The sequence below is a fragment of the Eulemur rufifrons genome, chromosome 30 (genome assembly GCF_041146395.1).
Source record: "Eulemur rufifrons isolate Redbay chromosome 30, OSU_ERuf_1, whole genome shotgun sequence".
Taxonomy (NCBI): Eukaryota; Metazoa; Chordata; class Mammalia; order Primates; family Lemuridae; genus Eulemur; species Eulemur rufifrons.
The window spans coordinates 120,385,932-120,409,515 of NC_091012.1; the positions used below are offsets into that span (position 1 = coordinate 120,385,932).

The 23,584-nt window shown below is 34.9% G+C and overlaps 1 protein-coding gene across 1 annotated transcript in view; it reads right to left on the minus strand.

The window, feature by feature from the left end:
- Positions 1 to 23,584, minus strand: part of IL1RAPL1 (interleukin 1 receptor accessory protein like 1) — a 1,283,297-nt gene that overhangs the window by 1,067,426 nt on the left and 192,287 nt on the right. The window contains exon 2 of the mRNA XM_069463825.1: positions 16,803 to 16,908. Within this exon, the coding sequence (XP_069319926.1) occupies positions 16,803 to 16,884 (82 nt within the window). The 5' untranslated portion in view covers positions 16,885 to 16,908. The remainder of the gene's footprint in view (positions 1 to 16,802; positions 16,909 to 23,584) is intronic.

Consider the following 23,584-nt stretch of genomic DNA (forward strand, 5'->3'; position numbering starts at 1 on the left):
CCTATCATTCTTCTATTCACTGGATTCCAGTAGTTTCACATTACACTGAGAATAAAATGCACACTCCAAACCATGACCTTAAGGGCCACAGATAATTCTCCAACATTTCCTTCTACTTCACCCTCCAATCATTACTTTCCACCCTTTGAAAACTTTACTATTTGATTCACTGTATGATTCCTAGTCACTACCTGTCAGCCATAATGACGGTCTTTCTATTTCTTAAACGCATCTTGTTTGCTTCCACTGCATGTTTTGGCATTCACTATTCCTTCCACTTGAAATGAGCCTTTCTCACATTCTCACTGGGCACTTTTTTTTGCAGTCAAGTTTCAACTCAAATGATATCTTCTCAAACAGATCTCTCCTGACCACCCTCTCTGAAATAACTAGCTTTGCCAATCATTGTCATACTAATTTGTTTTATTTTATTCACAGCATGAAGTATTATGAAATTATCTTGTTTATTTAAGCCCACTAGGTCGTACTCTCCACAAGAAAAGCATCTGTCATTTTATCCCCAGTGCCTAGAATAGTAGCATATAGTAGACAACTCAAAACATTATATGTTGAATGCATGTTAAATGGAAAAAAATTATCATATCTTCTACTTTTTGAAGAAAAGAACTATCTCATATTGTTCAGTAAACCCCTAGCAGGTTCCAATTAAATTAAACATACTCCAAATAATCACTAAAAAAGCAAATACTAGCTGTAAGACCCTGAGAAGAGTTTTTACAACCTGATAAAAAAAAGAGATTTACTCTTTTCATTTGCATTCTCAAAATAGTTTTTCAAATAAGACACTTCTTTAAAATTAACTCCATAATGACTTAGCACACTATTCAAAGGCAAAAACAATACCAACTAAAAGCATTCTACCTATTGATTCCAAAATGCTGAGATAAAGCAACATTAGTAGATAAATAAATATCCTCCTCCTTCCACAAATAGTAATCACAAAAGGTAATGTAACCTCTTTTTGGTTACAAAATGAGGTATAAATTTCAAAGACCTCATATTTAGATGGTGTCAATAAAGATCTAATTTGTTTTTCAGAAAATATTTAACTTTTTCACATTAAAAGCATATGTCTTAATACCCATTCCAATTCTGAGTATTATATCATATAAATATGTAACTATATAATCATATAAAGCATATAAAGAATGCATAAATTATTTGTATAAAATGTAAGAACACACATTTACATTCATACACACAGGAAAACAGTTTCTCATTAACTCTTCATGTATTACTGTAAGTTGACTTCAGTTTTGTATGCTTTCAATTCCCAGAGATGTAGGCATCAACATTAAATTTAACCATGACTTTGAATATAGGTTTTAATAATTTTCATTGAACACTGATTTACAGATGGTATGGCATAACCACATGGCAGCATGAACTAAGTGTTCCCATTTAAATATTATCTCTAACAGCATCTAGATGTTTTCCTTAATTCAAAACATCTGGTTTTAACATAATTTTTCCCATTTCTGAACTGTGTCTCAAGGTTTCTTCACAACAGAAATATGCTTGATTTAAGCTATATTATCCATTGGAATTTTTCCATCCTTTTCCTCATAATTCCTACCTCATTCTGCTGTGAGGTGAATTGGTTACTTTATGACAACATTGTATAATGGCAAAGAGTAGCCTTGGACACAGAAAACAGGTGGGAAGACACACCTACTCTATCCTTAAGTATTACTTGATACTCTGCCTCAGAAGCTTTCCCTACACTGTGTTTTCAGCTGCCTCCTTCTTGGGATTCCTCTCCTCCCTTCCATCTGATGGAGAGTTTTCCTCCAGAGTCATCAATCATTACTAAAAGATTTGTAGAGGAGATAATCTGATACAAGGAGGCTTTCCTGAAAACCTTCCGATAACATCCAAAAGGTTTCAGTATGAGTCTATTTTTTCCACTTATTAAACTAAAGATAATAAACTAAAAATCAAATTTAAGATGAATATGAAAACTAATGGCATACATCTATAAAGGTTAAATATTTTTTCTTAATTATACTGAGCCTGGCTTCTTCCAGTTAGGAGGATTTGAAATATGCATAATAAATTTCCAAGTTTCAGAGAAATCTTAATTTTTAAGTCATGATGGAACAGATTTGGGGAAGCATAAAAAAATAAAACAAAAACCAAAAAATGTAATCAAAAATTAAAATAACTGCACAACTGAAATTCATTATATGCAAGTTTCCATGTGAGGCATCAATTTAGTCAAGCATATGTTCTTGTCTAATTCAGAATATGTCAACAGTGTAATCACTCAGGTAGCGATCATAAGAAAGGAAATGTGATAAATACTATTCTGTACCTACCATCTGCAATTCAGAACACAACATTAAAATTAAAACAATTCAAGATCACATCCAGGTAAAGTGCATGGGGATTCAAGGCTATCAATAGCTTACTAATTCCATGTTAGATCTAAAGAATGGTTCAGAATTCAGGAAAAATATTATGCAGAGCTTGGGAAGGGTCTGTATGTAAAGCCTGAACCTTATCATTAGAGAATATGTAATTAAAATTTGAGAAAAATTTCCCCTAAAAATACTATATACTGAAAGGAAGGGTAGACCAAGCAAAACAACAATAACAAAACAAAAACAAAACAAAAAACCAAAGAAGCAAAATTACTGTTTATCAACTCCATACATGCTGCAGAATGAGATTCTGTCCAATTAGCTTCTGTAGATTGTCTCATCTCAGACAATTAGAGCTAGTTGTACAAAAATTGTCTCATTCAGAACATGCTTTGAGAGGGTTTACAAGATCCCAATGGAGGTTCCAAACTTGCTTTGTTTTCCTAATTGAAAACTTAGAAGGTAATAACCTCCTCTCAATTCATAGAAAACTGGAAACCCTAGGACACAAAGCAGTTTCCAAAGAAATTTAAAATAAAATCATGTATCATTAAAAACTGAACAAAACAAACCAAGTACGTCTCCCAAAGAAAGCAAAACATGCCTTTGAAACAAACAGTAAGTCACCAGTGTTCATTGCAGAGTGGCATGTAAGTTACAGAGTGGCAGAATGAATGTGCAAGTTGCCAAATTGAACTAATTCATGTTCTGAATTAAAATAAAACACCCCCAATGTTGTAGGACACTTCTATTCACCAGTATTCCTAGGGTTTGCTGTGATCTGTCTTGGGAGACGCAGAGGCATGGAGCAGCTGGTTTGGCTCATGCCTCACTCCTCCCAGGCACCCTTCTGTGAAGGATTCCTTTTGTGCAGCTAGTCCTCCTTCATGGAATGACCTAGATATACACACATATGCCAAAAGTCTCCCAAGGATAAGAAGCAGGAAAAGCTGCCCAATAGCTATTATAATAACGTAACTGAAAAACTGCCCTTTGGAGCAAAAGAAGAAATGCCATCTCGAGATGCACTTTCCAGTGTAGTCTCAGTGCTTCCAGCTTCGGCTATTTCAATTCCAGCAGGAGATTATATACAATAACCATGAATGAATGGTCAGGTCACCCCAACAGCTACAGATAAAACTTTAATTCTTCCTTTTCAAAGAAATGTAAACCTCAATAAAACTATTCATTTCACCTACATTAATATCACTCATTTTCTCATGTAACAACTGATCACGGAATGCTATGCACAAGGCCCCGGGTGAAGGCTTGTAAAGGTAATAAAGTTAAACTATATAGAGATCACTCCTCAAGGAGTTTCTAGTATCAGAAAATAGCTAAAACATGCACATAAATCGCCAATAGGAAAATATAGAGTGCTGTGATGAGATTCATCAATGTTCTTAAATCCAGAAATCAAATAGAATCATATATTGAGCACTAATTATGCAATCATTTTAAGCACAGTGATTATAAAAGACATATATATACTTATATATGTATAAACATGTATAAGATATTTTTATACTCAGTGAGCTTATACTATTTAGATAGGTAAATAAAACACAGATGTTAAAAATACAGTAATCACATATCCAAATTGTTTTTGAATCCACAGCATCTGGCATATAGTAGATCCTTGACAAAAGTGTTTTGTGAATGAATAGTTAACTGCGTGTACATTTGAGTATACACATGTGCATATGTGTGTATGTGTGTATATATATGCATGTAACTATAAGTTAGAATTTTATTTTAAAAGAAGATTGACATTTTAAAAAAATGTCCCTCCATGTATTAGTTTGAAGTGTTTCACTGAAATTATCCAAAGAAAACTCATTGACTCAATCTTCCATTATAAGCACAAGGGTAGAAGACACTTGAACGAACTCTGAGGAGGAAAATTATTTGGCTTTAGGAAGATGCTCTGTGGAAGAGATCTACTACCAGAGAAAGGCTTGGCCACAAACCAAGATTTTTATTTCAGATGTACAACGGGTCAGTCTGAACCCAAACGACAAAAGATACAACATTTTGAAACCCCAATACATATTTGACCAGAAAGAATATAGACTAGAAATGCTACAATAGCTATTAATTCTCAAGATAATTTTTAACTTAATAAAAGCAGGTGGAATCACTCTCCTCCTCCCTCTCTCCACTGTACAATCCAGCCACTAGTTTTTATTAATTCTAGTTGTTAATAGCAATTAGGTCTATTGCTTTTCCTTTTATTCCCACTGTTACTGCCTCAATTCATGACTTTCTCGCCTAGACCACTAGCCTCATTTCCCTCCTTCTGGTCTCAGAGCTCTTTCCAATCTATCTGGTCAGGCTACTCCTGCTAAGCTGTATTTCAATTTCTTCAGTTTCCTACAGGATAGTGTCAGCACTTTTTGTCATGTCATACAAAGCCTTTGTGATCTGGCTTCCATCTGCCTTTTGCCACATTTTTCCTGACACTCTTCCTCCTCCTTTCACCCATACTGTGCCCAAATAAATTTGTATTCTAGCCATATCAAACTCTTTCATGCAAAAGCTACTCTAGTACACCTCTGTGATAGACAAAATACCCTCTAAAGTTGTCCATGTCCTAATTTCTGGAACCTGTGACTATGTTACCTTACATAGCAAAAAGGACTTTGCATATGTGATTAAGATAAGGACCTTGAGATAGAGAGATTATTCTAGATTAATCTGTTGGGCCCAATGTAATCACAAGGATCCTTACATGAGGGAGGCAGCAGATCAGAGTCAGAGAAGGAGATGTGAAAATGGAAGCAGAGGTCAGAGAGATTGGAAGATGATATGCTGCTATGTTTGAGTTCAGGAAGGAGCCCAAAGATAAAAATACAAGTGGCTTCTAGAAGCTGGAAAAGGCAAGGAAACAGATTCTTCCCTGGAGCCTCCTGAAGGAATGCAGCCCTGCATTCCTGGGTTTCAGGACTTCTGACCTCTAAAATTGTAAGATAATAAATTTGTGTTGTTTTAAGCCACTAAGTTTGTGGTAATTTGTTACAACAGTACTAGGATACTAACTACACTTGTGTGTTTCATATCACTTATTTTTTGCAAGATATTTAGTAGCAAAGATGGTAGATTGTTCATTTTCTTTTATTCCCCCAGAGAATTCAGTCCAGTTGCTTGTTTACAATATGCTTTGTTGGAAAATATTTGCTAAATACAAAGAGTAACCAGAACTGACTAGTGAATATGAAAGGACAATGCCTATAGCATCATCAGTTCAAAAGATATGACAGACACATGGATTTCCTAATGTGAAAAAGCATGCAGTTACAAAGATAAGCACTCCGTATGTTTCCAAAAAATAATCACTGAAGTTATGGGGAAATTGTACAAACAATTTTCAGGATAAGATTCATGGATATGGAAAACTAAGAATGAAGGGATCAAACCTAACAAAGATAAATCATTTTGCCTTGTTTCTATTACTAAAAACTTCCCATAATTTTGTTTTTTTTTTAAATAAGGAATCCAAAAGGGAAATTCCTACAAACAAATATCTAAATATTTAAACCTTTTTTCTACCCAGGCATAGTTGATGTCAATGTTATCAAGCACTTAGTTTACAGTAGGAGTTCAATAAATGCTTATTAACACTTGTGTACAGAATATATTGCTTTGTCCTATGAGAAGATGAAGGTGCTTCCATGCATAAAACCCTAAAAGAAGCAAACATAAACAGGTATAGTTGTACATATTATATATGAGTACCCATAACTGAAAACACTCAGAGATTTGCTTCAAAATTTGAAAAAGTTGTTAGCATGTTAGTATTTGTGTGCATGTGTTTGTGTGTATACTTGTATGTGTGTTACATGATTTTTATCTGAAAAAGCACTTATGACAGCTAAGATCCTTTGGATTTTTTTTTATTTTTTAAAAACAAAACATTGTCAATCAAGAATTTCTCTTGGATATCATTCTTTTGGGATATGGAGATAAGAACAATTGCTTTTTCAAGATAACTCTGTCTGGTGACTAGTACTTTCCATTTAACTTGACTGTCCTCAGGCCCTCCCATCTCCTATTCCAGGCCCAGTTCCATAGAATAGCAGGAAAACATAAGCCATGAAACACAGATATATTCATACATTATTCACTTCTATATTTCTACCAGCAGCTCTTATCTATATTAGTGAGCAACTGAAAAATCTTTAATGACTTTTTCTCCTTTTGATATCTGAATTATTAAAACGACAAGACCTTAATGGCAGCAACATATTAAAAGAAAAAATTTTTAATAAGTCTATTATATGAATGTACTTACCTTCATAATATAAATTCTGATAATACAGGGTACAAATTGACATGATGATAACAGCATGAAAAATACAATATTTTTTGTTTTCTTAGAAAATCTCAGTGAAAATTGCTATTATAAAAATAACTCAAAACATAGCAGAAATCTATATACTTTGTTTGAAAACCTAAGGCAATAGAGAACCTAAATGTTTGGAAAATATGAGGAGCAATTAAAATAATTTCTGAGCAATAATTCATTGGAAGTTTTCTTCCCATGTTTATTTTCTCTCTGCGTTCTCTGTTTATTACTGCATTTTCATCAATCCTGAAAAGCCACAAGATGGCATTGGAGAGTCCAATTACTTTATGGAACATATTTATAGGAAAAACTGGAAGGATTCTCTTTTCAGATAGTTGTCCTTCTTTCTGATATGACAAGTATTTGATAAAAAATTAATTCACCAGAGTATGAAAACCTTTTTCCCATCTTTGATAAAAATAATTTTCCTTTATCATTCTCAACATAACATTTACATAATATGTGGAATACAAACTAACTGGAATATTCTTTTACAGCTCAAAGTAAAATGCCAATGGCAGCACTTTACCGAAATTGAGGTAGCAAAACTAACTGGAAAATGCTTTAGTATAGTTAGTAAAATATATTAATAAATGACAACTGGATAGTGTTGAGAATACCCACAAGAGGCTCACTGACATTTTTTAAAGAAATGTTTAAATATAACCCTCAGAGATTTTAAAACTTGGCAAAGTTATTCATTGTCATTGCCTTAAGGCAACATTTTCCTTGCAAAGTGTCTTGTATGGATGTGTTAAGAGACCACAACTCTACAAAAGGAAATTTGCCTTAAATAAGCAAAAATAGACTAAAACATGGTTTAATATTTTGAACTGTCAAACCAAATTTCACTTAGATACATCACCACCTGTAAGGAAATGCATCTTATGTTTAACTTAGCTTTGTAATAATATACCATGTGCTTTTTTAACAAGAACTAAAAATCATATTTTTTTCTTAATCAAACTTTTGTCTGAAGCTGATAACATCCTCCACCCTGTGGTCATAGCATATACTGTGTAGCACTAAAGTTAAATGTACCCAACAATGTCAAGTACCCTGACCACAAGCTCTGCCCATCTAAATGTGTTTAACTAATTTGCAAATATGTAAATTAAAATACATTACAGAAAAAAGTGTCACTTATATACTGAGTGTGCATTGAAAGTGTTCAATAAACATTTGCAAAATGAACAAAAGGATGAATTATTATTTCCATTGAGGATGTTGTATTTCAAAACTGTCACTTTACGAAAAAGGAAATGAAAGATGTGACAGGTTCAGGGACTTGTCCCAATCAACAAGGCTCTTTAAGAGCTGTATTGAAACCAAAGTCTCTTAATTTCTAGTACTGTGGGTTTGATAATACTCAGCACCTCTTGAAGGTTAAATCCCTTCAAAAAAAAAAAAAAATGACCGAAAGCATGTGTTTTTGTGATCATCCCCATAGGCGAAAGTTGGCAGGTCAGTATTAGCTGTCTGTAGAAATGTCCTCCCAACTTACCATAGTTAACATGAGAATTAACTGTGGCAAATTATAATACACTTGTACGACACCTTTCCTATCTGTTTGTATGAAGTGAGGGAATGAAAATTAAATTGGTATTGCCCTGCCTTTAGGAGGTTTGTTTATGTCAAACTTTTTCCAAATCTAGATAAAATAATTTTTGATTGAATGAAATTTTATCTTTTCTATAGTGTAATTCTTTTCATTAGTATGGATGACCAAGCTTTACGTTTGTTTTGCCTAAATCAAAAAAGCATAATTTCTAAAGAGTTAAAAAAAACTTAAAAACACAAACAGTCCCTTTAATATACTGATTTTGTACAATATATACTTTTTAAAAAAAAATCTGACATCAACTTCTTTCAGATTCCCCTTTTTCTCCACCTCTACATTTTCCTGAATTTTGACTTAATGACCTATTTTTAGTTATCTGACTCAACTCTACAAAGAATTTAACACTATCTCTCTGTCATTTTGAAACTTTCTCCTCCCTTGGTTTGCAGGAACTGAGAGAACTAAGTTCTCTTTCTTCCTCTCTTAACTTTCCCTTAGTCTCTTTCCCTGACTGGTTGCTCTTTCTCTGCCAGGCTCTTCAAGATTAGTGTTCCACAGGACACTTGATTATTTTCCCTTTCCCTTTCCTTTTCCTCTTCCCCTCTCTCTGAATGCTTTCTCTAGATGATTTCATTCAATCATGCTGCTCTTAATATGAGGACAATTTCAAAATCCATACCCTCTTGCCTTGACTTTCTCGTGTGAATGGTGGTTTCTCAAGAGATATGTCCACTCAGATCTGTGAATGTGTACTTATTTGGATAAAATGTCTTTGTTCATGTAATTAAGGTTAAGGATCTCAAGATGAGATCATCTTGGATTATACAAATGGATCCTAAATCCAATGACAGATGTCTTATAAGAGAAAAGGCAGAGGGAGATTAAAGACACAGAGGAGAAGGCCATGTGAAGATGGTGGAAGGGATTGTAGTGATGCAGCCACAAACCAAGAAACAACTGAAGCCACCAGAAGGTAGAAGAGGCAAGGAAGGATTCTTTCACTGAGGCTTCAGAGGGAGTGTGGTCCTGTTTACACCTTGATTTCAGAATTCTGGCCTCTAGAACTGTGAAAGAACAAATTTCTATTATTTTAAGTCACCTAGTTTGTGGTAATTTATTACAGAAGCCACAGGAAACTAATACAACTCCAGACCAATAAATCCATTAGCTAAATATTTCTAGTTACTTCCACAGCTCTTATGTTCTGAACTGAATGCATTCCATCCTCTCTCCCTGAAAAAACTACCACTCCTCCTCTCTGTAGTTGGTGACACCATCAATACAACTTCTGCTCAAATTATTTCACAATCCTTCTCTAAAAATTCACCTTATCCTATATATTCTTCTTCAGAAACATATTTTTAGTCCCTTTGATTGCTTTTTAGGCCATCAATATGTCTCAATATGATTTTTTTTGAGTCCCTTGTCTTTCTGGAATTCGACCACAGTCTTTTCAACAGGGAGTATAATCTGTCTAAAATCAGACTTATGCATGGCATTCTTATGTGGGACCCTATATAGCTTGATTGTGTGCCTTTACAGCAGTTTTACTGACAGATTCATACAAATGTGTGTAGTACCATCATATACATAGCAAGGAGTTTCAACTTTATGGTATATAGAAGACACCACAATGAAAATATCTACCAAATCAGAGGCCCAACCTCACAGACTGAATTTTCTACTAAAGGAATTTGCAAAATTATTAAATATCTCAGCAAATTTTTTAAAGATAAAATCCAAAATCCCTTGCAAGACAGACAAAACCCTTCATATACTATCCCCAATCTGCTTTGGGGGCTTCATCTTAGTCACAAAGACCTTGTTACCATTATCTTTAAATAAGTGGTCAGTTCAAGTTTCTATGCTTTGGGGACCTTTAGTGTGACTGATGACATCACAATCCTCCCATTACAGAATGATTTTCTTTACCTCTTTCTTTCTAACCTTCCACATCTAACTAATCATCAAACTCAATGGATTCTAAATTTAAAATTGCTCCCATGGATCACATGGTCCCTTCAACAAATGTTTTCAACTTCCCTGTTCTTACCTCCTCCATTCCCACATGGCTCCTGACTGACCATACTTTCTCTAGTCTCCAATCCAATCCAACAGGCAATTTGATTGAATTAATCACTAGTTGTGGTGGGCAGAGTGATGTACTCCTGAAAGATGTCCATATGCTTATCCTTGAAACGTGATTATGTTATATTACATGGCAAAAGGTACCTTGCAAATTTGATTAAATTAAGGATCTTAAAATGGGGGATTATCCTGGATTATCTGGGGAGGCACAATATAACAAGGGCCCTTATAAGGGAAAGAGGTAGCAGTCAGAATCAGAGAAAGAAATATGACAATAGAAGCAGAAGTTGAAGTGATGCAGGACCATGAGCCAAGGAATGCAGGCAGATACTAGAAGCTAGAAAAATGCACTAAAATGGATTTGCTCCTGGAGCTTCCACAAGGAACACAGCCTAATTGATTTCAGACATCTGACCTCAAAAAATATAAGATAATAAATTCGTATTGCTTAAAGCCACAAAGTTTGTGGTAATTTTTAAAAGCACCAATAGGGTACTAAAACACCAGTATCCCTAATTTCCAAGCCACCTTATGGATCACCTGTAAGTTGAGTGTGCATGGATTAGGGTGCATCCTCTAGTCCAAGCAGTAGGTACCTCTGTGCTATCTCTAAACATCATTTCCTTAACAAGATTTAAAATGCCCACCATTGACTAGCTCCTATGCTGCTGCCATCTATCCCTAACCTCTTCCATCAAGTATATAGAACAGTATATTTTTGTACCTTTATGATATAGTATCACATTGCTATATTTATTAACTTGAAATATTCTCCTCCTCTATTGAAATCTTAGTCAACTTGGAAGATTCATCCATATTGACTTTTATCTTCTCCATGTAAACTCACCATGAACCAGGTATCATTCTCCACAATTGACATTGATCTGTGCCAACTGTATATAAAATTGTAAGGACAACTAAAACTGAATGCATAAATTTATGGTGAAATTCATAGGTATGTTAGATTAGTAAACAAAGGTACTAGATAATTTTATTTTACTTTTTAGGTACAAGTTTGATTTTTTGTTAGACAATCTTAAATTAAATACATAATTTTAAATGAATATTAAGATTTCTCTAGATCTAAATTCAAAATTTACAAATAGTACAATGAATAGAAGAGAAGGAATTTTTTTCTAAGAAAAATTAAAGTGCATTTTTTTTTACTTCAAAAAGTAAAAAACCAAAGCCTCATAAGTTTGGTCTTGCAAGCTATCCCAAAGGAAAATAAGGAGAAATGGCTCATCCTTTTTGACATATTTGACAAACTGAGAATAAACACATGGTAACATAATAAAAGGCAGATGCTGGGGGACTAGGTTGTCTCTTAATCATGTGGAATTAAGCTCATTGACTTCTAGGAATGCCCAAGAGAGGTGATGTACATAAATCACATTGACATGAGATGGAAGTACCCCAGTAGACTTTCTCATTCCTATTCAGTTAAATCTCACTTTCATTATACAGTAGCATAATTTCTTTTACTTAAAGAAATGAAGATCCAGGGATAACAAAGACAAAGATTAGAACCTAAACTGTGCCTTTGCTTATTTACTCTTGTCTTTTATAAATTATTTGGGCCTAGAATCATGAGTTTAGGAAAACCTCTTGAGGCTTGCCTTCCTCTTGCTGTCAAGAAGAATTGCATCTAAATCATTTTATACAAACAGGTGTCGCCTGTCAGGCTCTGGAATAAAGAGAAGATCAACTCCCTATGGTCACCCTTTTACTCTCTAATAGCCGGCTGCTTTAGGGAGCTTTTATATATCTTAAATCCCTTCTAGAATAACATGTACTCTTTGGTTTATGTAATATAGCCACTTACTCTTCTCTATATGTTCTAATAACTGTGAATACTTTTTTCTACACTGAAGTAGCTTGCTTATTTATTCTGTATTAGCAATCATGAGCTACAACCTTTTCATAATGGTCATTATTGAACAATACCATTAAAACCCAAACATCTCCACAATGACATTAGTACTTCTTTAAAGCAGCACTAAATGTAGTAAAATTCCAATATAGAAATATTTGAAAAATCATTTTCCTTTCCTTCTAACAGATTTTGAACTGCATTTCAAGTCCATGAAAACACTCACCATTTGTAAAGGTTCACTGTCTTCATCTAAACCCTTAATACGTCCTAGATATTGCTTATTCTGAGTTTGTATCTTTTGTTTCAGTAGTCTCATATTATACATTATACTGATTTCTCTTTAAGACAAAAGCATTTTTATTAGATGCCTCTATTTTATTTTACCTTTATCTTTCTAATACTGTGTTGGTACTGTAGCATCCTCACTGATACAACCCAGCATGAACAATAAAGGACTCACTCACTCATTCATGCAGTTATTAATTCATCAAGACATTTACTTGAACCCTGACTCTGAAATACCATAATTGGCACTGTAGAGATTGTAAGTGTACATTAATCTTTGCTCTTGCACTCACCATCTTATATTCTGGGGAAGGATTTGAAAGCAAAGAGAAGCAGATGAAAGGTAAATCACTACAGACACCCTTCTCTTCTCTAATTTCTACACCCAGACCCCCCTAGCTTTATTTCTCTTCAGTGTCCAAAACTCTTCAACCAAATCATGACTCACACTTTAGGCCCCCCAAAGTGTACTAGTCATACTTTGTTCATAATAGTCCTTCAACAGTTTATATAATTTCCCTATTCCTACACCTTACTATGGATTCTCTTAGTTATACAAAATTTTTAAAAATATTTAATAATAGCCATTATTAAAGATATTAACCTCTTTGAATGACCTTGTTAAGATACAGCATTTCGTGGACTTTAACCATCCAGATAAAGTAATGACAACATTTTCATAGTTTAAAAAGTTCTACCCAGACACCGTGGGAATATCAAAATAATTTTTCCTTTATTTACAGACAAATACACTAAAAAAGAAGGAAAGACGGAAGCAAGGAAGAGAGGCAGGGAGAGAAGATAGATGGAAGAAAGGGAGGAAAGAAGGAATAAAACAAGAACGTTAAGCTAAATTTTCTAAACAGGTTGAGATACAAAGATTCTTCAAGCAAGCATTTGTTTTACATGTAGTTTTTGTACAGAATCCTAAAAATGACAGCAACTCAAATGTTTACTTACTGAATTGCTATAATACTTCACACACTTGAGGAGGATCGGTAATATTGGTAGTCTTTGTCTCTTTCTTCAAGTGCTGCTTATAAAAACTAAAAAAAGGGTATAAAATTGTTCTAGGAGAAAATCTATTGGGTAACAAGGGCTGAATATCTGCTTCCACAAATATTAAAGGCCTTGATTCTAAATATAGGCACAACTTTAGGACATTACCTGAGAAAGGAGATTCAATCCTTCTCATAACATATAGTACATATCCAAAGTGATATTTAAAACAAAACGTTACAAATTTTTATTTTAAATATTTCAATCAAGGATGTTACAATCATATAACTACCTTGTTATGTTTAATTTGTTCTTTAAATTAAGAGCAATGGGGGTGTAAGCCAATGTGATAAAAATAATGCATCTCTACCTTGTGTAATAAGAGCACCTATTATTTTCAAATTAGTTCTGTTAATGAGAAACAAATATCTACTTCTACATTTTTATGGAATCACCATGTGTGTTTATCTAAAGTAAACACTCTACACAATTAACATGACCTAAAAAATTCAATATTTCTGCGTATTATAACTTTTATATGTTCTTAATCATTAAAATATCTAGTTATGGTTTTCTAGTGGTCACAGTGAATTAAAATAATATTCCAGTAAAGTAAACATTAAATTCATTGGGTTTTGAATCACGTTTATCAAGCTGTCAAAAAGATTAACAAAATATAGACTAAAAAGAGAATTAAGTGATATGAGAAAAGAACAAAGATAGGTAGCCCTCTCAGTTAATATGCAAAATCAAACATCAAAAATTGATCTTTATTCCCTGGCCTTGGTGCTTCTGATTTTATAGGTTGGGCTGGGCATGAAGATTGAGCCATTAATCTTTTAAGGAGAAGATGCCAAGTACACTCCTTTTCTACTTGATGTATGGAGATCAGCAATGATGCTATTTAGTAAGCTACATATCTGCTTCTCTCAGACAAAGGTGCTGTGGTAACAGACATCAGCTGAAATGAGTGCAAGCCATGAAAGTATATGGATAAAATAATATTGCTTATTCCCAAATTGCACACTTAATATCCAAAAATCTCACAAACAAGCTTCCATCCATCTGGGTTTTAACATAGACACTGCAGGAAACTATCTTAATTCACATCATACAGAAATGAAACAAATCAAGCATGCTGTAAAATCCCAGCACTTGCCTTATTTGTCATTTTTATATTTTTATATAGAAAATACATTTAGTTTGGTTTGGGAGGTGTTAAGTAGTTATGTGACAACTGTATTCATAAATTGAAGAGAGCAAGGTCTCAGATCTTCTGCTTAATTTAGGACAGCATTTTATTACCACTCTCCTAAAATAATTATATCATTAAAATAAAAACTGAATTTGAGACAGGTCATTGAGTTTTCTCAGGCCTCTAGAGCAGAAGATATGGAAATTTTCCAACTGCCTCAGGCTTCTAGCTCTTTCCCCATGTTTATCAAACATGGGACTTTTCTCAGAGCTAGAAAGTCTGGATTTGATAAAACTTTTTGTCCCCCAAATTAAAGTTTATGCAGAAGAGACCTGACATACTGTCTGATGATGAAAAAGTCACATTTGCATTTCAAAAAATAAATCATAGATCTGGCATAGACAGAAGAACTAAAAAAACAGATTTTATGTAATAACCAGAAAAATGAAGTTTTTAAGATTTGATCAATATTTCTATTTTGGATGAAATGTTGTCATTTTGTTAAATACTTATAGAGATGATGTTTCTCTTCTACATGGCTGCTGTTTCAAATATCTATGTTAAGTGCTTTTAATGTAAATTGCTATTCTAGAAAATATCACTGTTGTAAAAATCATCACCTTCCATCATTATTTATTCCTATTCTACCTACTCTAACTCTCTTGGTTATGGTCAATTTTACTTGCAAGTTCCGGATGAAAAAAAAATCAAGATATCCATTATTTGCCAGTAATCCATTCAAATTACATAAACCACTACATCATAATCCTGCCCTAGGGTTTTCTCTCATTCAAAAAGATCCACCAAGAAGAATAGATGAAATAATATGCAGACTTAGAAACACTACTTTTTCACATTGCCTACAACCACATCAAAGGCAGATGCAACTACTGTATAATAATCAAAATATTTTAGAACCAGTAGGCTCAGTACCCTTTGTCCATGCACAAAGCCCTCCCCAATTTCTCCCAAGACTTTCTCCCCAGGAGGGGCTCATGAGAGTAGAGCTGTTCTCTATTGCCTTTGCATGCAGCCTTTTTCATTATGTTATCAACATGAGTTTGAAGCCTCGTTAACCTAAGAGACTGAGATGGTCATTTCACAGTACCATCTCAGCCCTTTCATTCCCTTTTCTTTCTGAATTCCAAAGATGCTTTTGTCTATATAATTCTTGATATCACAACACTGCAGCCTCATGTACATTATCTCATCTTTTTCCCACTATCTCTCTAGAATTAACAGACAACACATTCTAATTCTAGCAACTACACACAATACACTTCTTCTTCCTTTATACCTAAAATCTATAACTTCAGAAATTCTCTAGTCCCACATAAAATGTGAGTATAGCAAGGCCTTCATATTATTAGTGACTTATTAGACAAGATACAACTCGACATTGATAATAGTATTTATACAATTTTCTTATATACTTCCCTAACTCCAAATATCAACAGTCAATTACAAACCATGATGCCTGATCACATGTAAAGTTTTTCATAAGTTTCAATGTTAATGTACTTACCAATTCCTTTCATTACCATTCAATTACTTTGCCTCTATATTTCCTACTATAATAGTATAGTATTTCCCCATAACGTTTTCTTCAATAATGTTAGTGTTTTCTTTAAATACTTGAAGTAATTCATCAAATCAGCTAGAGTACAACCCTAAAAAGAATCTTTCCTAAGCATAGCTGGCATTGAAATGGTAATGGTAAAAGTTAACATAAAAAAAATCCACAATAATATTTGCATGCAAAAATTAAAATGGCACTTTATATAAAGAATGTTGAAAATCATACCATAAAATGAAATCAAAATGCAAGCTTTTGGTATTGAATCCTTTCCAATTCCTAGTAATTAACAAATTAGACACATTCTTACCAACCCACTCCTGCTTTTCTCATTCCCTGTGAGTGTGCTCCACCTATTTACCCACATATTTACAATATTCCCATAATACGGATCCCTATAATTCTCAACTTTTCCACAAACAGCACATGTATAAATGTGACATCATCACTTTAAGCTATAAAAAAATGAGAAAAAAATGGAAACACTACTTACCAGAGCCTCTTTTGGTCACAACCTTCAAACTCTGAGTAAAAGTAGCATATAAGAGAATCAAGTGTGGAATCGGCGCTTTCATCTTCCAGCTCTTAAATGCTGTTCCCTAAAGCAAAGATTAAAAAAAAAAAAGAAAGATGTAAATATTTTTAAAATAATAGCAATATTGGGCCGGGCGCGGTGGCTCATGCCTGTAATCCTAGCACTCTGGGAGGCCGAGGTGGGCGGATCGTTTGACCTCAGGAGTTCGAGACCAGCCTGAGCAAGAGCGAGACCCCACCTCTACTAAAAATAGAAAGAAACTATATGGACAGCTAAAAATATATATAGAAAAAATTAGCCGGGCATGGTGGCGCATGCCTGTAGTCCCAGCTACTCGGGAGGCTGAGGCAGGAGGATCGCTTGAGCTCAGGAGTTTGAGGTTGCTGTGAGCTAGGCTGACGCCACGGCACTCACTCTAGCCTGGGCAACAGAGTGAGACTCTGTCTCAAAAAAAAAATAAATAAATAAAATAATAGCAATATTATAAGATTTTTATAAGACTTTGATCAAGCATGATCAGGGCAATGAATTACACAAAAGGAAAGAACATGAACAGGATCTCTATAATATTTTCCCATATGTTATAACCCCTAAGTTAAATCAAAACCAGTAATGCCAAAATTATGTCCCTATAGGCCCCCCAAAATGCTTCAAAATCTTATGCTCACTTAAGGTTTAAGATTTCTCTTTATTTAGAAGCCCTAATTGTATTTAAATAAGTAGAAACAATCCAGTCAAAAGGTTATTTATTTATGACTGACAGAATCTCATTCTATTGTCCCAGGCACAGTACAGTGGCATCATCCATAGCTCACTGCAACCTCAAACTCCTGGGCTGAAGGGATCCTCCTGCCTCAGCTTCCCAAGTAGCTGGTACTATAGGTACAAGCCACAAAGCCTGGCTAATTTTTCTCTTTTTAGTAGAGACAGGGTCTCCCTCTTGCACAGGCTGGTCTTGAACTCCTGATCTCAAGCAATCCTGCTGTCCCGGCCTCCCAGGGTACTAGGATTACAGGCGTGAGCCACCCCACCTGGCTCACATTTCACTGACAATTTATTTTTAAGATAAATTATCCAAACTGACACTTTTAAATGTTCCATGCTGCAACAGAGTGTGGTTTTATTCATTCATTCTTTCCAGTTGAATGAAATCATAAATTGTATGCCTCTAAAGATTTAATTGTGATTTTACAATATTCTTTCAAACAATTCTAAAAGATACTTTAAGAGAATTTTATGATTTTTTTTGCTTTATTATTTCTTTTTTATTTCAAAATATTAAGGGTGTATGGATGTTTTTGATACATGGCTTGAGTCAGGGCTGTAAATGTGCCCATCACCTGAGTAGCATTCATTGTACCCATTAGGTGGGGTTTTGCCCTTCCCCTCCCCTTCACTTGATTTCCAATGACTTTTGATTCCCTCTGTGTACTCGTTTGCCCATCTGTTAGTTCCAATTTATTAGAGAATACATGTGATGTTTGTTTTTCCATTCTTGAGATACTTCACTTAGGATAATGACCTCCAGTTCCTTACAAATTCCTGCAAAAGGCATTAATTCATTTATAGCTGAGTAGTACTCCATGATATACATATACCACATTTTGTTAATCCATTCATGAATTGTTGGGCACTTGGGTTGACTCCACATCTTTGTGACTGTGACTTGTGCTGCAATATACATTCAAGTGCAGGTGTCTTTTGATAAAATGGCTTGTTTTCCTTTGGGTAGATACCCAGTAATGGGATTGCTGGATCAAATGGTAGGTCTACTTTTGGTTCTTTGAGAAATCTCCATACTGTTTTCCATGTACTAATTTGCAATCCCACCAACAGTGTATAACCATTCCTTTCTCTCTGCATCTGTGCTGGTATCTATTGTTTTTGGACTTTTTAATAAAAGTCTTTCTAATAGGAGTAAGGTGATATCTCATTGTGGTTTTAATTTCCATTTCCCTAATGATTGGTGATATTGAGCATTTTTCATATGTTTCTTGGCCATTTGTCTATCTTCTTTTGACAAGCTTCTGTTCATGTCTTTTGCCCACATTTTTTTTTTGACACGGTGAGCATTGTAGAGGGGAAAGGCATGCCTCTAAACCTCGCTTGGGTGAGGCAAAAACATAAAATGTAACCAGAAGATATTTGAACTTCAGTGTTTATTGCAGCATTATTCACAATGGCTAAAATATGGAATCAGCTTAAGTGTTTATCAAGGGACGAATGGATAAAAAAGATGTGGTGTATGTACACAATGGAATATTATTTAGCCATGAAAAAGAAGGAAATTTTGTCATTTGCAGAAACATGGATGGATGTGGAGGACATGATTTTAAGTGATATAAACTAGGCACAGAAGGACAAATATTGCATTTTCACACTCATATATGGAACCTAAAAAAATTGATCTCATGGAGGTAGTGAATAGAATGGTGGCTATTAGAGATTGGTAAGGGTGGTGGGAAGGGGTAATGAAGAGGTGTTGGTGAAGGGGTAATTCTGTTAAATAGAAGGAAAAAGTTCTAGTGTTCAGTAGTACAATAGGGCAACTATAGTTAACAACAATTTATTATATTTCAGAATAGCTAGAAGTTTTCAAATGTTCCCAACATAAAGCAATGATAAATGTTTCAGGTGAATCATGCCCCAATTACCCTGATTTGATCTTTATATGTTATATGCTTGTATCAAAATATAACACATACTCCATGAATATGTACAATTATTATGTATCAATAAAAAAACAAAAAAAGAATTTTATCATTTTTGCCTCTATTAAAAGAATGTACACTGCCAAGGCAAACTACAAAAAATATATCATTTCTTCCAATTACAAGGCTCTCAGAAGGATGTTAGAAGGGACACCAGCCTAGTATTTGGATTTCCAAAGGGTGAAATATTTCATATGAAATTAAATAAGTGAACACTGTCTTCCTCAGAAAATCATCCCTCTTTTTTTCCCAGCTTTATTGAGATAAAATTGACAAAATTGTATAGGTTTAAGGTGTACAATGGGATGCTTTGATAGATGTATATATTGTGAAATGATTAGCACAATCAAGTTAGTTAACACATCAATCACTTGACATAGTTACCATATTTTTGTTTGTGGTGGAAAGACTTGATTTCTACTCTCAATAAATTTCAAGTATATAATACAGTATTATTAACTATAGTCACCATGCTGTACATTAGATCCTCAGAATTTATTCATCTTATAAATGCAAGTTTGTACCATCTGACCAACATCTCCACATTTCCCCCAACATTTCCCCCAGCCCCTGGCAACCAACACTCTAATTTCTTTTTCTTTTATTTTTGTGTAAGACTAAGGTGGTAGAGCTGAAAGACTGCATTTCAAAAAGTGGCAAGTGAGAACACAGTTCAGATACATTGTCATCCCATGAAAGGACAAGTTTCTTTGCAAGACGTTTGAGGACTGATCATATCCAGCTTTCAATCACTATGACTTTATTAAAGATGAAGAAGCTGAAATGGTGATTTGATGGTCACATTTTCTCTGTTCTCCCAGAGCCTCAGGAACCTCAGAATATTTTTAAATGATTAATTTACTCACATTAAAAGAAGTGTGTTAAAACACATTTTAATTCACAAAAGAAAATCAAAATCCATTCACTTGCAGTGTCACCATCATCATTTTAGTCAGAAAATCAGTCAATTTGTAAAATAGCATCGAGAATAAGCTATTTTAATGCCAGCATCTTTAAATGATACTAGTGTGTTTCAGTTTTCTAACCAAGGACCTTGAGTTCACATAAAGACATAAATGAAACGTAGTCCAAGGAGCCAATTCATCAGACAGATTTGACGAACTGCCACATTAAAGTGCTCCTGAGTCATGATTCCTAAAACCTGAATCCCATTTCCCAGCCACCACACTAACTGGAGTTGCAGGAAATCTTCAAGTTGATATTTTCAGCCTTCAGCTTAGCAGTGAGAATCAGTTCCTCTCTCAGTGTGAGTTTAATCAGTGCTGCCCAAGAAACTCCAGGATCTAACTATATATTGCAAGACCTTCCAGCTTAACTATCTTATTACTTTACTCTTGTTCAAAATACTACTTCCTTAATCATTTCATTTCTATAAAAGCATGCAGGCTAGTTTGCAATTCTATTTCTTAAAATTAAATTGGTTTGGAAAGCATCAATTTGGTAACATCAAGATCCTTAATTGAATCTCCTGAAACTATGTGCATTAGGGAAAACAAAAAGAATTACATAGCATTTCACAGACTTAATGTCTTGGTCAATCTATAATAATCTTTGTAAACCTCTTTGAGGAAATTTATTGTAACTTAAATTGAAAGACAGATTAAATTCGTCTAGCCTAGACATCCAAGCTTTGCTGTAGTAATGTATCATTTAAACTGTTACCCAGAAATAGCAATACAAACCATACATAAACATTTGCTGAGGTTCTCACATATTTTCTTATTGTCACAGAGTAGTTCCTATCCTGGGTGAACTAATTTCAAGAGGCTTCAATTTCGGGATGAATGGATCTGAAATTACTTGCCTGTTTCCTGTCAAGAATACCATTCACCACTTGGCTTCACATACACTGCTACTAAATCTTATGCAGAATGAGCATATCATGGTAGGTAACAGTAGTAAGTCTGCCTGGGTTCTTATCCCAGCTTTGTTACCTATCAGTTGAGTAATTTAGGACAAATAACTTAACCTCTCTATGACTATTTTCTTCATTTACAAAATAAATATTAGAAAAGTACATATAGTATAGTACCTATAATAGCACTGGCACATTGAAAGAATTCAATAAATGAAAGCTGCTGTTATTGTTGTTTTTATAGTTGATTATTGTTGTTATTTATAATTATATTAATAAATACTAATTGATACTACTAATTAACTAATTTATTAATATTAATATTCACATCCTTTCCCTATGAAACTTCTCTATATACCAACTTTCTTTACATCATGCCTCACACTATTAGCTTACGTCTTTGCTTCTGTATCTTTCTATTCTGCTCAACTTGAAGTCCCTGCAGGGTGAATATGTGTTTTATTCAACTTTGTTTCTAACGCTCAATGAATGTTAGCTGAGAAAAAGTGAATGAATTAAATACGATTGAGGATTACTCATCGTCAATGTGGCTGCTATTATATGTAGTTCAATTTTGGCATTCAAACTCATCATGGGGGGAGCAAAATAGCTGAATAAAAACCTCCAGCGACTGTCCCTCTGTGTGAACACCAAATTCAACAACTCTCCAAGCAAACAAACACCTGCAGAAGAACCAAAAATCAGGAGAGTGATCATATTACCTTGTTTTAACATTATATCAAGGAAAGAGGAACTGAAGAAGACAGAAAAGACAATCTTGCTTTGCCTACATCAGCCCACCCCTCCCCCATCCACAGCAATGCCCCACCAGCATGTTGAGTGGAGAGAGAATCTGTGTGCCTGGGGGAGAGAGTGCAAAGTGGTTGTGTCACTTCTCATTGAAACCCAGGGCCACACTGGCACAAGGGAACACAGCACAGGGCAGAATTCTGTCAGTGCCCATGGAAGGAGCAGTTAGAACAGCCTGGCCAGAGAGAAATGCTCTGACTCCAAACCCAAGTTATGGCTAGCCCCACCACAGGCTGATAAAAAGCAGTTTGGGGCCTGGACTAAATTCATAAGGTAGTTGGGCCACAAAGGCTGCAGTTATTGGGCAATTCCTGTGGCTGTTCTGGCTTGGAGCCAGTAGACTTGGGGTGCATGTGATCCAGTGAGACACCAGCAGGGGTGGTCAAGCAAGTGCCTGTGTCACACCCTCCCCTCAACTACAGGTAGTGCAGCTCAGGTGGTTTTCCTCCACTTGGGAAAAGAAAAGGGAAAATGTCAGAGGACATTGTTTTGCAACTCGGGTACCAGCTTAGCCACAGGAAAATAAAGTACCCAGCAGACTCCTAAAACCCCTGAGTCCAGGCCTTAGTTCTTGGAAGGCATTTCAGGACCCACTCTGGGCCAGAAGGAAATATGCTGCCCTGAAGGAAAGGACCCAGTCCTGACATGATTCACCATCTACTGACTAAAGAGTCCTTGGGCTTTGAATAAACATCAGAGGTAGCCAGACAACAGTCTCCACAGGGCATGGGTGAGACTGGGATGGCTTAAGGCCATGTCGCTCCTCCCCAAATGCCAACAGCCCAGCACAGAGAGTGACGGAAGAAAGTGAGAGTCTTTGACTGGCAATCCAGGGAATTCTCCTGGATCTTACCCAAGTCTACCAAGGCAGTACCCCCAGGAGTCTGCAAGAGTCATTACTGGGCTTGGGGCACCCCAACTACTGATATAACTACAGTGACCAAAGACTTAAATGAAAACACTCAACTCCCTCTAAATACCTGGAAAGCCTTCTCAAGAGAGACAGGTTCAAAGAAGTCCAGACTGTGAAGATTAATATAAATATCTAATTCTTCAAAGCCCAGACACTGGAAAACATCCATAAGCATCGAGAACACCCATGAAAACATAACCTTACCAAATGAACTAAATAAGGTACCAGTGACCAATCCCAGAGTGATGGAGATATATGACCTTTCAGACAAAGAATTCAAAATAGCTGTCCTGAAGAAGCTCAGTGAACTTCAAGGCAACACAGAAAAGGAATTCAGAAGCCTATGAAAGAAACTGAACAAAGAGATTGAAGTCAAAAAAAAGAAATTCTGGAGCTTAAGAATTCCATTGATAAACTGAGAAATGCATCA